The 15,831-nt window shown below is 44.4% G+C and overlaps 1 protein-coding gene across 8 annotated transcripts in view; it reads left to right on the forward strand.

Annotated features, from left to right (window-relative positions):
• The window catches only part of NCF2 (neutrophil cytosolic factor 2), a 45,166-nt gene that overhangs the window by 27,291 nt on the left and 2,044 nt on the right, over positions 1-15,831 (forward strand). For all 8 annotated transcript variants that reach the window (XM_053245827.1, XM_053245826.1, XM_053245828.1 and 5 more), the window contains 4 exons: positions 1,802-1,824; positions 4,385-4,536; positions 4,621-4,732; positions 15,477-15,621. In XM_053245827.1, coding sequence (XP_053101802.1) covers positions 1,802-1,824; positions 4,385-4,536; positions 4,621-4,732; positions 15,477-15,621 — 432 coding nt within the window. The remainder of the gene's footprint in view (positions 1-1,801; positions 1,825-4,384; positions 4,537-4,620; positions 4,733-15,476; positions 15,622-15,831) is intronic.

The raw sequence follows: 15,831 nt of genomic DNA on the forward strand, positions 1-15,831 counted from the left end.
TCATTATAGCAGAGTGCACAGAGGCACAACACAGTGGAAATTTAGTTAGGCATGCGTGTGTGCTGAGAGTAAAGTAACCTGGAGCCAATTCATAGTTTCAAATCAATATATAAGGCATTTATTAAGGAACTCCATTCTAGATAGGAAAGTGAGGAGTTAGGATCTCTAATCTATCTATCTAGCTCAGGCCTGCTCAACTTCGTCCCTCCTGCAGATGTTGGCCTACAACTCCCATAATCCCTGGCTATTGGCCACTGTGGCTGGGGATCATGGGAGTTGTAGTCCAAAAACAGCTGGAGGTCCACAGTTGAGCAGGCCTGATCTAGCTGGATGCAGATGGATTCTGCATCTTCTCTGCACATATGGTGCAGGGAGAGAGGCTTGCCATGTTGCAAGGTAGAAGGGCAGGTAGGGAAGAGAGGAGAGAGGAAGTTAGTCCCTGAGATTAGCAATCTACATATCAAAGGGATAGTATCAGAGCAGTGGAGAAGGAATGACCAATGTCTTGACCCTCTAGCCCTCTGACTTACTAGTCTGTCCTCCACTGTCTGAGACAAGAGACAGCGCAAAGTCCTTTAACTTCCAACAAATATCACATCTACACTGAACTGAAGTAAAAGAGCATTTGGTGTTGGTTCACAATCTCTCATCTATGCTGCCTCCCATCTCTTAGGAGATGTGATACACCAGTATGGTTTAAGAAGACTCATTCTTAAAAGAAAATATTTATCTTTACAGAAGAAATATAGGGCACGTTCCAGCCCTATATCCATGGGCCATCCATGGTTAAGTGTTCTTGAAATTGTAAGCCCATGCACACTAATCTGGGTGAGGGTCTCACTGGCTTTCTTCCAAGTAAATACATATAAGTGCATGTGATTTACTCTCTGCATTTGAAATCAATGGAATTTGAAACTGCTTAACATCAACTGGATCATGCTCAGATGGTTTTCCAGTTAGAAAAATCTGATTGCAGGACACAGGAAAAGGCCTTTGTGCAGCCTATCCTACACACACTTGGCAAGTCTCACTATGTTCAGTGGGATTCACTCCCAAATAATGTACAGAATTGCAGCTTTAACAGGCCTACTGTATCTGCACCAGGCCCAAGCACCAAACTCATAGAAAGATTAAGACTGGTCTAAAACTGGCATCTTGAACCTTAACACATCTGATTGGAGATAAACCCACTGAGTTCAATTACTTCCAGTTAAATATACTCAAGATTAGGCTGCTAGTTTGCTTCCTCCAGATTCTTATTCTTCCACTCTTACTTGAGACCTCTCGAAATAAGGGATGCTTCTCTGTGGCTGATCTATACATGCAGTAGAATGGGCTGTATCCTAGACTGCAAGGAGGAAAAGTCATTTTGAATGCTTCCCCACGTAGTCTTTAAGGTGTCGTAAGACTCTTTGCTGTAACAGATTTGCATAGCTACCTTTATGTGAAACAAACCAAAAAACCCTCCTTCCCTGTAGGTTGAAAACAATCAAGAAGAAATGTTCTGTTCCAGTTTTGTCTGCTGAGCTGGGTTATTTGCGAGTTTGAAGTAGGGAAGCATTAAAAAAAGTGTGATCCCCACCTGCAATCTTGCATAGTGCAGTCAATTTTACTACCGTAGGAATCTTCCTCTCCCATCTACTGCATGTTTATATCCAACTTACAACTGCTACTGTTCAGACAGTGTATGCTGTAGTGAACTATAACCTACAGCTCCAGCAACAACCACTGTTTGGCTAATGCCTATGCATATCTGATCTTAAAATTCTCTATCCCGAAACCTGTCCTGTTCTTCTTGCAGATCAGAGAAGAAGTTCCCCAGAGGTAAGTAATTACCTGTTTGCTTTGTAAGATTTGGAGGGGAGGGGCGGCAGAGGAGAATCATCATGCAGTCTACAGTGCCTATACAGTGCATTTCAGAATGGAAATACTGTGTGTGTGTGTGTGTGTGTGTGCGCGCGTGCGCGTGCACATGCGCAGAGGGGATGACCTCACATTCTTTTGAACTTCAATGTGGCTATCTAGAAACTCCCCAAAAGCTCATATCAGCACCTCACATTTTGAGATACAGGAGGCCCTTGTTATTCACAGGAGTTCCGTTCCTGCCAGTTAGTGTGAATATGGAAAACTCAAATAAAGAAACCCTATGGAAATCCAGGGGTTAGATTCCTTACTCTGGAAAAAAAAGCTTTAAGGGGGGGGCAGAAGTTAGGGTAGAAAAGCATAGTACCTTGGTCTCCAGGAATGCCCCCCCAATCCTTTTATTTTTCATTTCAGTATTTTTTCCCCAAATTCAATTTTTATTAATTTTAACAATAATAATATTGTCATTGATTACAAATAGACAAAAATGGACTTCCTGCATACATCTCTTCGTGAATCACCAGATATAAAGTTTACCCTTGCTATAATAATAGTTCAAAACATAAATTTAAACCCTTACAAACACAGCTAATCTACCCAACCTGCAGTTTTTTTACTAAATTTCGAACCCTGCTATAAAGTCCATAGTAGGAAAATAGTTCTTTAGATACAAGAAGAATGGTTTCCAATCTTCTTTGAAGCATTCCAAATTTTGGTCTCTTATTAGTGTTGTAACTTTTGCCATCTCCGCATATTCCAAAATTTTTATCAGCCAATCTTCTTTTGAAGTCAGTTCATTATTACTCTTCCATTTCTGTGCATATATAATTCTAGCCGCCGTAGAAGCGTACATAAAAAACATTGAATTAGTTGTAGAAATTGCACCTTGTATTATTCCCAGCAGGAAGGATTCTGGCCTCTTAGGAAATGTCATTTTAAATATTTTCTTTAACTCAGTATGCTTTAGCCTTCCTACAGGTCCACCACATATGAAAAAAGTGCCTTCAGACTGTCCACACTTCCAACACTTGTTTGAAACATTTTTATACATTAATGCCAGTTCATTTCAATATTTTTAACAGAAAAAGAGCCACAAAATGGCTCTGTGCTTCAAAATGGTGGTCAGAAATGGAAGTCATTTCCAGCCACTCAGGAACTGTGGATAGGTGAAAATTGCCTATATATAATGCCGTGGATAAAGAAACAGGGTCTCTAAGACCCATCTGCAGATTCATGAAACTGTGACCCGCAAAACCATGAATAATGAGGGTCTCTAGTATTTATCTGTGTGTCTGCTTTCAGCTTTTGGGAAGATGGTATGGGGCCAATTAACACTTTACTGAAGAACACATCAGTACTTAAAGTGATAAACCAAACAGTAGTATAAGATCATCATCTTTTTGGCAGGGATAGTTTGTCCTGTCAGCCAATCTGCCTTTTAACTATGGCTATTTAGCCCCACCCTCTCCCATCTTTGGCCATGCCTATTCGTTAAACTAAGACATGTAAATAATTATGTATAGGCATCTTTGAGCACATACAGTGCCTTTCCATCTGCACATACTTTTAGAATGGAGGCAAGTTTCCTTCCAGGACACATGTCACACAACTTTTTCACACAATGCATGATTCACTTGTGGAACTCTCTGCCACAGGATGTGATGACAGCCAACAACCTGGATGGCTTTAAGAGGGGTTTGGATGACTTCATGGAGGAGAGGTCTATCAATGGCTACTAGTCGGAGGGCTGTGGGCCACCTCCAGCCTCAAGGGCAGGGTGCCTCTGAGTACCAGTTGCAGGGGAGTAATGGCAGGAGAGAGGGCGCGCCCTCAACTCCTGTCTGTGGCTTCCAGTGGCATCTGGTGGGCCACTGTGTGAAACAGGATGCTGGCCTAGATTGGCCTTGGGCCTGATCCAGCAGGGCTGTTCTTATGGCAGAAATCCCCATAGAGACCTGAACCTTTCTGTCTAGAAATGCTGTAGAAGTGCTGTCCCCACCTCCCATACCAGTAACCTGAGAACAGAGAAAGGTTTTGGAAGCACTTCTGGCATAGACCTTCTACTGGTGCCCCCGTGTTACTGCTCAACCTTATTCTGGTTCTGTTTGGCCATACTGGCTCCTTCTACCAATGTGACCAATGCTGTAAAGTCCAAACCCAGATTCAGGTTTGTAAACACATGGGAATGTGTAACGGATGCTCATCTGGTACACAGTTAGCTGCTTTCTACCAAGTCATCCCATTGGCCTGTCTAGCTCACTATTGTCTACACTGACTGGCAGCAGCTATCCAAGGTTTCAGATAGGAGTCTTTCCCAGCCTTTCCTAGAAATGCTAAGGATTGAGCCTGGCACCTTCTGCATGCAAAGCAGATGCTCTACTACCCATCCCCATGCAGGGATGCCCTTGCTATTTTCCGTGCACACAGGAGGATCATTTTGTGGGCTGACATGTTGCTCCTGCTCCCCCCCCCCTTAGACTGTGCAAGCTGCATTTCTCCATTCACTGTTTCTCCTCCTCAGGCTGTTGGCTTGGCTACTCCGACCTTATACACTGTCAAAGTGCATTATAAATACACAGTAGTATTGCAAGCTGGCCCTGAGATGTCTTACAGCAGCCTCCTGGACAAAGTATGCAAGAAACTCAAGCTCTCACCCGAGCAAACAAGACTGAGGTGAGCAACTCTATACAGTATCACCTTCATTGCTGTTGAGGAATGGGGTGCTTTGGGTCTCATCTGTCCCTCTGTATTGTTTAGCTACCGGCCGACAGGTGGCAAGGAGCTGGTACCTTTGAGCAAGGAGCATGTGGAGACCCTGTGGAGTCATGCCAAGAACTCCTGCTTGACACTGTGGTGCAGCCACATCCAGGTGGGTAAAGACTGGATTAGAGAAAGAGATACCTTGCCACGTTCTGCAAATGTCAGGATCTGCTCTGTAGCTGGGAGAAGGGGGCCTCCTAGAGGAACCGGCCTCCTCCACACCCAGGAACATTCCAGCTTCCTTCCTTAAATGTTCTGCTTTCCTTTAAATAAATTAAGAAGGCAAGTTACCAGCCATTTTCATAGAGATACAGAAAGCCTTTCAGCCAGTGTTCCATTCTGTTGCTCAGTAAGAAGTATGCTGCCTGCTTCCATCTCTCTTGGAGATGTTCTGGCCAATGACTGCAAAGCATTGTGATAAGTACAATGCTGATAAGAGACTTTATTTTAGCACAACTTTGCATGAATGAATGGAGTCAACATTTGTATCGTTTTGCATTGATTTATGATACCTCCCAGTTCATCTTCCCATCTCTGAGCCTGCCCTCTACTCAGATGGTATAAGAGAGAGATCAGTTATCATCTGCATTTCTTGACCAGAGCTTGGATTCCTGTGAATCTGAGTTTAAGTGTTCTTAATCAAGTTGTGGCCATCCAAGCAGTAGTGATCTATTTGGGAACCTAGGAAACTGCCTTATACTAAATCAGATCATTGGTCCATCTTGCTCACTATTGTCTACCTTAACAGAGTTTGACAAGGTTTTCCCCCACATCTACCTAGAGATTAAATCTAGGGCCTTCTACATGCAAAGTAGGTGTTCTACCACTGAACTACAATCTTATGCTTTTGGAGATATTTGAAAATGCCAGGCTTTTATTGACTTTATTTTGCATGCCATATACAGTAAAGTAAAGTTGTGCCATTGAGTTGGTGTCGACTCCTGGTGCCCACAGAGTCCTGTGGTTTTCTTTGGTAGAATACAAGAGGGGTTTACCATTGCCTCCTCCCGTGCAGTGTGAGATGATGCCTTTCAGCACCTTCCTATATCACTGCTGCCCAATATAGGTGTTTCCCATATTCTGTGAACCATACCAGCAACCTCTTGCTCACTAGAGCAAGATTCATTTTCCCAACTGTACCATTAGGTGGCTTGCCATATACAGTAGTTTCCTGTTACGATCCTCTGTGCAAAGTGATGAATTAGTTTTGGGAGATCATATCAAATGCTGGCTCTCACAGGTCTGTTGCAAGGCTGAAATGGGATAACATTCCAAGCCGCCTTGGGATTTTCTTAATGAAAGATGAGGTATACATTTAACTATCAATCAATCAAATAAAAATATACACCCTTCTGAAAATCTCAGAGGAGGGTGGGATGTAAAGGTAATAAATAAGACCACCTTTGCATGACCTCTGTTTGTGCCACCACGCTGCCCTCAGAAGTACAAAACCTAGCATGGAAAAACTCAAATATTCATTTTAAAATAAAGCCTGTAAAGGCAGCACGTACATGAAAAATGAAGGAGTTTCTGTCAGTAGAAATCCCTTCTATGAACGGAAAGCATATTGTGCTCATGCTTGCAATTGGCACAAGGACCCTTTAGGTGAGTGAGATATTCCTTTAATTCACAGAGGTTTATCCTAATCAAGGGTTAGTCTGGATACCACCCAAGGCCTGAGCTCCAAAGAGTTGCGTGGATGTGCCCAGTGGAATTTGACTTGTTTTCTTTGAACAGCAGGTCCTCCCCTGACCTAGCATCAAACTGATTTTGAGAATCCTTCAGTTTCAAAAGTAGTTTGACAGAGAGCAGCCTTCCCACCTATACCACATGACAAACACAAGTCCAAAGCTGCCTTGCGTGTACAGAACTAGTTGTACAGTTCTTGACATCCCAGTCATTAGGAAACTTGTTTTGTTAAGCTATAATCATTACATTGTATTTGCTCTAGACTTGGATTTCTGTGGTGCAGAATAAGATGAACAATCCTGTTTGTAAAGTCACTAGTAAATATTAGTTCTAGCGAAGAGTTCTCCAAGCTTATTTCAGGCTTCATCACTGAAGCCCCAACTTTTATTAAAGAAATTTTGTCCATATGTGCATTATACTGCCTTTCATAAAGCATCCCAAGGTGCTTTAGATTTAAGATTTAAATCTAAAGATTTAAGAAGATTTAAAAGTTAATAAAATAAAATTCCAAAGAAATCATTTAAAACTTTAATCAGTTAAACAGTAAAAACCATAACACCAAAACAACAACAACAAAAAAAACAAACACACTCCAATTTTTTTTAAAAAAAAAAAAGACAACAGAAGCAGGATAGCTGAGAGGCCTGGCAACCCCTAAGGGGTAAAAACCTGAACAAATAAAAAGGTCTTTAGTTTTAAAAACAACAACAACAAACAGCCACAGATGTCAAAGAGCGGCCATTCACTGGTAGAGCATTCCAGAGCCTAGGGGCAGCAACAGAGAAGGCCCTGTTCTGTGTGCACAACAGTTTGGTCAAAGTCAGCACATGGAACAAAGGCCCCCTTGATGACCTAGTTGGGCAGGCAGAAACCCTTGGGAGCAGATGGTCCTTCAGGTATGCAGGGCCTAAATTGTTTTAAAGATAATAATCTGCTAATAATAACCAGCTAATAATAATAATCGGCTTTAAAGATAATAATCAGCACCTTTAATTGGATCCAGAAACAAATCGGCAGCCAGTGCAGCTCTTCAGAATAGTTGTAATATGCTCCAAGCTAGCCAGTTCCAGAGACAACCCTGGCAGCTGCATTCTACACAAACGGCAGTTTCCGAATATTCTTCAAGGGCAGCCCTACGTAAAGTGCCTCACAGTAATCCTGCCACAATGTTATGAAGTCATGGATAACCATGGCCAGATCTGCCTTCTTGAGGAAGGGCCACAGCTGGCCCACTAGCTGAAGCTGTGCAAAGGCACCCCGGCTATCACTTCCACCTGAGCATCCGAAAGCAGAGCTGGGTCCAGCAACACCCGCAAACTGCGCACTTGCTCTATCAAGGGAAGTACAATCCCATTCACAGCTGGTTGAATCACCCTATCTCGACTGGTTTTTCTGCTGACCAGCAGCACCTCTGTCTTGTCTAGGTTTAGCCTCAGCTTGCTAGCCCACCTCCAGCCCACAAGTCCAGTACATCCACAGCTTCCCTAGGATCTGATGTCAGAGAAAGGTGGAGCTGGGTGTCATCTGCATGTTGATGGCACTTCAGTCCAAACCTTTCTCCCAGTGGTTTCATGTAGATGGGTGTAGGAGCTTGGCTGTGGCCAGAGCACAAAGTCCTCCGGTGGCTCCCACGCCCCTTAGGCGTTACCATCACATGCGTGAAATGTGTGCCCCCAAGCCACGCCCGAGTCTGACATCAGATGCAAGGGGGTGGGGCCAATGCCGAGAATGAGACCTGATAGAGTCTTTCTTCCCCAGTCAGCAGCTTGTGGAATCACTGACTGGGAGATCCTTTTCCTGCCTTCTTGAGGAACCGCTGACTGGGGAAGGGAAGCTCTGCCGAGGCTGACTGACCCCGTTCTCAGCATTGGCCCCTCCTCTTGCACCTGACATCAGATGCAGGGGTAGAGCCAATTCCAGGGAGAGGGTCCATTCGGACTCTCTCACATTCCTCCCCAGTCAGCATTTCAGCATTTCATTGAAATGCTGCCTGGCTGGGCTGCCCCCCAGCACAGACAGTGTTTCAGTGGCTGGGGAGAATTGGGGTGCAGTATTCCCTCTAATAGGGATTCCCAGGTGTTTTTGACTACAACTCCCATAACCCCCAAGCAAAGGCTATTGCTGCTGGGGATGCTGGGAGTTGTAATCAATAGCATCTGCGAATCATTGTTAAAGTGAACACTGGAGGGATTGTGCCTTGCGCTCCCAGCCAGTGAGCACTTCATTCATCAGCTGGGTGTGGGAGGGAGCAAGGGGTGTCCTGGCCAAGGGGGAGCCTTGCCAGCTTGCCCAGACCTTGGCAGCCAGTGGACAATAATCCCCCCTTGCTCCGTGATCTCTCTGCCCCTCCATGTAGATGTTGAACAGGGGGACAATTCTGAGCCTTGTGGGACCCCATAGGCCAAAAGCCAAGGAGTGGAGCAGAAGTCTCCCAGCACCACTTTCTGGGACCTCCACCCAAGAAAGGACCAGAACCACTCCAATGTACCACCCCCAATCCCTGTACCTTAGAGGCGGTCCAGAAGAACACCATGGTTGATGGTATCGAATACCGCTGAGAGGTCCAGCAGAACCAACAGGGATGCACTCCGCCTGTCTCGTTCCTGGTGTAGGTCATCCACCAGGGCAACGAAGGCAGTTTCAGTCCCAAAGCCAAATTGAAAAAGGTCTAGATAATCTGTATCACCCAAGACCCTTTGCACCATACGCTCTATCACCTTGTTTCAAAAGGGAAGATTTAAAACAGGTTGATAGTGATCAAAGTTGGTGGAATCAAGGGAGGGTTCTTTAAGCCTGCTTGAAGCTCAATATTATCTTGCCCTTCCTTAGCAAAGGATTCATAATTGGCTCCAACCACCTACTTGTTCCTTCCCTGGCAGATTTTACTAGCCATGAAGGGCAAGGGTCCAGAGCACATGATGTTGCCCACACACTCCCTAGGATCTGCCTAGTCCAATTTCTCAGGCTGCACTAACTGAAAAGAATCCATCACAATTGGATCAGAGGGTTGCCGAGGCATGTTTCTTGGAACTGCCAAAATCCTGGAGTCCAAATCAGCATGGATGCGAGTGATTTTATCTGCAAAATGACAAACTGGTCACAGCAGGCCACTGGTAGTTCTTCCTGCATCACACAGGGACATGTGTGAAGCAGTGACTTTGCCAGCCTACACTTGGCAGACGCAATGGAGGTGGAGAAAAATGGTTTCTTTGCTGCTCCCTCCATCACAGAGTAGTCCCTAAAATGGACTTTAGCTCATGTTCGGTCAGATTAGTTACAGGTCTTCTTCCAGTGTTGCTCTAGCTGTCGTCCAAGTTGTTTAATTGCTCTAAGCTTCAAGGAGAACCAAGTAGCGGAACAGGCTCCACCAAGGCCAGAGAGAGCATTTAGGGGCGACCATGTAAATAAACTAGGCTGTCTCCATATTCTAGAGATTCACCAGGGCCTCAACAGAGTCACCACTTCTGGACACTAGAAACTCCCCAAGGGCTGCCTGGAAACTGAGCAGATCCATAAGCTTTGTGGGATGGAGCATTCTAATTGGTCTACCACCCCTGCAGAGGTTGGTCAAAACAATCAAACTAAATCCCACCAGACGATGACATGTCCATGACAAAGGAGTTATATCAAACTCCCTCACCTGCAGCCACCTAATGGCATGGGGGGAAATTACTTGACTAGCAAGCTAGAGGTTGCCAGTTCGACTCCCCACTGTTATGTTTCCCAGACTATGGAAAACACCATAGGCGGAACTGGGGGGGGGGGCAGGCAGGGCACGTGCCCTAGGTGCCACTGAGGTGGGGGCACCACACCAGTTCCTGCCACCCCCCACCCCATTGCCCACTTGCCCAGCCCCAGGGCCCCTCAGCCACTTCCCTCCAGCTCCGGCTGAACTGCGAGGCCTAGGATTGGCAAGCCCTGCAAACTGCAGAGCTCTTCTCTCCCCACCTCTCAGCTGATCGGTGGGTGGGCGGGGCTTCCAGAGAGGCCTCCGAGTAGGCCTCCCTGAAGCCTGTACGCGGCAGGCCAAGCAAGCCAGAAAGGAGGAAGCAGGTAGAGTTCTCTGCAGCAGCAGCAGACCCTCTGCCCAGACCATCCAGCACAGCTCTTACCAGGTAGGCTGTGAATTTCTTTTTGTGGTCCCCCCCCATAGGAATCTGCTTGCCATAGGGCTTTGATATGGGGGGGTAGGGTGAGACTGAGAAGTCTCTGAATATTTAATTTAAAACAGACCGAAAAATGTGCTGGCTTTAAAAACAAAAACTATCTCAAAAGGCCTATAAGTGGCTTGTTTCAGGGCAGAAAATTACAAAAACTTCTGGAACAAGTATATTTTATTTATTTTTATTCATTCATTCATAAATGCACTTATGTTCAAGTTGTTTTGCAACCCAGAAGGTCTGAGTGAGAACTGTGAAGCATGTGTTGTGCTTTTATTTTATTTTATTTTTCTTGTGTGTGAACTGCTCCCCAACAACTTGTAGGGACTTCAGGGTAAATCTGGCCAACATGTGAATGCAGCACCTCCATTCCAGAGGAGATGTGTGTTAAAGGGCTTTAAAAGCCTCGTGTGAAAAACCTCCTGGAATCAAAGTTTACTGAATTTGTTCAGAATTCTGAGAAAACAAACATAGGCTCACCCTGCATGGTTGAAAGTCTCCTTTGCTAATCTGCAGCGAGGGGGCCATTTTAATAATTAGTGTTCCAAGTGTGTTCTAGGCATTAAAAGTAGCACAAATATATAGTACTCAATGTATATCACTATATACTGTGAAATGTGCATGTGTGTATTCAGTGAAATGTATTTCCAGGCAGCATACTTATTTTGAAAAATCAGACTTAAATCCTTGGGGGGCCTGGGGTGTATGGAGGCCCTGGACTTTGAAATCTCATCTCTGGGCCCATTCCAACCTTGCTATGCCCCTGGCGGTCACTACACATGGGTTTCTGCACAACACCTGCACAGAAGAAACTTCCATGTAGAAAATGTGTCTCTTGTAAATTGACCCTGAATTTTCCATCCATGACTGGGATATCTGAGAGTTACAGTCAATAATAAAAGAACAGCACGCTGCTTGTGACAGGAAGGGGCAAATTACAATGATTTCTTCATCTGGCAGGGGCTGGTTTTGGCCCTGGCAGAACTTGGCTGTCTGCTCCTGTTGCTAATGCCTCCGTCTAGTGTGGCAAACTAATGTATCCTCCTCCCTCTTGGTGTCAAAGTAAGCACTAGTGTGGTGAATGCACATTATACCCCATCATCAGCCAACAGTCATCATAAGACAAAGGCTGGCAGGAATCATTCACTGGTTTATAGACACACACACACCCCACCACCTTCTTCTTCCCCTATTTTGCTAGTGGCTATTTAGGCAGGTGATCCTCTAGGACAAAGTCATGTTTTTTAAAGAATGAGATGAGACAGAGAAAATGACACCTGGAATCCTCACGTAACTCCTGACTGTTGTTCTAGGTCTTTTACAGAGATGGCTCATGTTTTCAGGTTTTGATCAACAACCATGCCTAGATGGTACAGTGTTCCTTTTAACAGGGATTTCCAGATATTGTTGACTACAAGTCCCATCATTCCTGCTTGGACAGGGGCGCAATTTCAGTGCTTGCCCTAGGCGCTATTTTCCCTAGTTACGCCTCTGGGAAACAGTTATATCAGGCAGCAGCGAAATAGGAAGATGCAGAAAGGCATCATCTCATACTGCATGGGAGATGGCAATGGTAAACCCCTCCTGTATTCTATCAAAGAAAACCACAGGGCTCTGTGGTCACTAGGAATCGACACCGACTCAACGGCACACTTTACCTTACTTTACCTCCACCTGCAGATCATTCAGTTCCTGGTTGGCAAAAACCAGATCCAGTGTATATCCTGCCACATGAGTAGGACCTCCTCCCTGACCCTCAAGGCAGGGCTGCTGTAGGATCATTCAACAGCAGCACCCTAATCCTTGAGTGAAGTGTTCCCAGAACTCCCTGGAGCTGCAGGATTGGGAGAGGAGTTAGAAAAAGGAATAGGCCTCAGTTGCCTAGACAGTGTCCCCTTATAATGGCTTACCTAGCTCCCACCGCCATATCTCCCTCTGCCTGCCACCCAGGAAATAGCTGCCCCCAGTTCCCCACTCTCCCATGAAAATGTACAGGCCCTGCTCCCATTATCTTCACTATTTTTCAAGTGAGAGTTTGATCATTGAAAAGATCTTCAATGCAAGAGCTGTCTCCCCTGTACTGATCTCTGCACAACGCTGCACCACCCCCCGCCCAATTCTGGAGGGCGGTGGGGCTGAAAAGGAGCCATTTTGAGCCCCAGCCATTGAGTTCTAGAAAAAGTGCTGGAAGGACTATACTTCCCAGCACTCTGTGTGCACCTTCCCAGATGTCATTGCAACTTGACAAGTCTGTTTCACTTAAACCCACTCACCGCCCACACTAGAAAAAGCACAGCACTGCGCATTGGGGGGAAATGTCTCTGCACAGTGGTGGGTGCAGTTGGCCAAAGCTTTGCACGTGCCCAATACAACATTTGCTAGGGAGCCGCACTTAGGGCTGAGAGGAGGCTTCGCTGGATCAGGCCTTGCAATGAAGAACACTACCCTATTCTGTCTTGTTGCTGAGTAAGAAATAAACTTGTTCCTGCTGTTCTGAGCAATGCATGCAAAGGTACTGGAAGGTTCAACAAGAAAGCAGTCACACCTTTCCCCCCATTGCATGCAGTGCCCAGTAAAGCTGGGGAAGGATTGTTGTAGAGCCCTCCAATATGTCAAGTCATGGTTTTGCTCCACTTGGCCATGGCTTGTTTCCTGGCTGGTGGTACGGGTTTTGATTTTCTACCTTAAGGACACATGGGTGGGGACCTCACATTCTTGGAATACTATTGGATAAATATTGTTAAAGTCATTTAATTTAAATCTATTGGACTGCTTGTATGTGTTTCAATTTTTCTATTAACCATGATTCCCAACTCCCACTCTATACTGGGCCTGGTTCCTTTCCCCCCGCTTTTTAAATTTTTTATTGGTTTTTACAATATCTTAACAATCCCATTACATCTAATTAAGTAAATATTGACTTCCCGCTCACCAATCAGCATGATTCAGTAACGATACAAGTCAACCGTTGCTATAGTAATTCAAAACATATATCCTACACATTGCAAACTCGATTTTAATCAACCCAACCTGCTATTATTACTAAATTTCAAACCCTGCTGAAAAGTCGATATTAGAAAAATAGTTCTTTAAGTATAGTAAGAATGGTTTCCAATCTTCTTGAAAACATTCCAAGTTTTCATCCCTTATCAATACTGTAAGTTTTGCCATCTCAGCATATTCCAAAGTTTTTATCAACCAATCTTCTTTTGAGGGCAATTCATTGTCCTTCCATTTCTGCGCATATACTATTCTGGCCACCGTGGCTGCATACATAAAAAATGTTACGTTTCTTCTGGAAAACTCTCCTTGCGTTATTCCCAGCAGGAAGGATTCTGGCCTCTTAGGAAATGTCATTTAAAAAAATTTCTTCAACTCATTATATATCATATCCCAAAAGGCCTTTGCCTTCCCGCAGGACCTCCACATATGAAAAAAAGTTCCTTCAGAATGTCCACATTTCCAGCATTTGTTTGGAACATTTTTATACATTAATGCTAATTTTTTGGGTGTCAAATACCACCTGTACATCATCTTGTAATAATTTTCTTGTAAAGTATAACATGCAGTGAACTTTAAATCCATTTTCCATAATTTTTTCCAAGCTGCCATATCTATATTATGACCCACATCTTGAACCCATTTTATCATAGTCGTTTTAACCACTTCATCTCTTGTCTCCTCCAAAAGCAACAGCTTATACATCTTAGAAACTAATTTTTTGTCATTTTCACACAGCTCCTTCTCAAATCTCGACATTTGATCCTCAAATCCAATATACTGGGCCTGGTTCCTGTGTAATCAGAGAATGAACACAACACCATCCAGTCTAGCACTGATAAGCATGAATCTAAAGAAATGTAGAGTAGCTTCTCTAGGAGATACTAAGGGTGGTACTCCTGCTAACTGGGCAGAGTCATATGGTTATCCTCTCTATATTAAGCAGAGGGAGAGCAACTGGCCCTATTCTGCCTTAGAACAGCATCCCTCCAGTGGCTGTGATGTCTACCTTGATGGAAGCCTTGTGGTCTGGCTTCCTCAGCACATGCAATTTCAGATAGCTAGCCTTCCCTTGTCAGTATGGGCCATTTCAAGGTGAGTTACGGAAACAATGGAGTTGGTGTGGATGTTACAATAATTCCAAATTAGAGCAGGTATGCACTGCTCTAAATATACATTGAGGGGGTTGCTGATATTTAGAACTTGGGAGGACTGCTGGTACTTCTAAATTCTGATTCATGTTGTTAAACTAGCTTTTTATTTTAAACTGGCTCATGTCATAGTTAAACACAGTTCTGTGGACACAAATGTTCAGTTTTAAATTTAGACCAGTAATTCCCACACACAGCATGCCAAGAAAAATTTATGGCCCCATGAGGCCTGAGCACCCACCTACCCACCCATCCACAAAAGTGCCTGAGAGTCCCTAGATGATCACCTCTCTGGTCTTGCTTCCAGTCAGCCTGCAGTGGAGGTGGCCAATTCTTTGTTCCTGACAGGTATGCAACAGAATGACTTGCACTCAGAAGAGATAAACCCAGAACATCTTACACAGAAACATAGTGAATAGGCTCCACTGAAGACAGACAGGTCTCTCAGTGCAAGAGTGAAATTTGCCTCCACTTTTTGGGGGGTGGGGAGCTTTCCTCAAGCATCAGAAGTTTGGGTAACAGTTTTAGATGGGATTTCCAAACCATGTTTCCTAAACTGTCTATAGAAGTTCAGGACCCTGGTGAGCTCCAGCCACAAACCTGATGCATGTAGAATCCTGAGAAGAGAAAGTTGGGAAGGAACCCATCTCTTCCAAGGGAGGCCCAAGATTAACTCACATAATATGTTTGCCAGTCTTCTGGATGAAGAATTTTGAGTTTGGCTAAATGAAAAGCTTGTCTAAAATATTTTTGCAGCAACATTAATTGGACCAATATAAAGATAGCACCATTTTTTCTTCTGGAATACTTATTAATCATAACTAATAATTAAGTGGGCTGTTTTCTACATCAGGCAGGCAGAGATGGCAAGGAAATACCGCAGGAGATCCTTAAAAAGCTAGAAGCAAACCAGGTTGTAGCACGATATACTTATGAAGCCAACCAGCCAGAGGACCTGGAGTTCCAGAAGGGAGACATAATTGTTGTTCTGTCTAAAGGTAAGTTAATCTGAAAATCACAGGGCCAGATGTACACCATGAATTCACACTCATACCAGTTGTTGCTTTTTAGGGATCCTCATGAGAGTTGCCATTCTTAATGAGAACATCCCTTATTACAGTGTTAGTGAGCCAATGGCTCTGCTTATTGCAAGTTCAAAAAGTATTCAAGTGAGCCTCAATGACCAATCAGATCTACCATTCATTGAA

Source organism: Hemicordylus capensis, chromosome 4 (assembly GCF_027244095.1).
Source record: "Hemicordylus capensis ecotype Gifberg chromosome 4, rHemCap1.1.pri, whole genome shotgun sequence".
In the NCBI taxonomy this organism is placed as follows: domain Eukaryota; kingdom Metazoa; phylum Chordata; class Lepidosauria; order Squamata; family Cordylidae; genus Hemicordylus; species Hemicordylus capensis.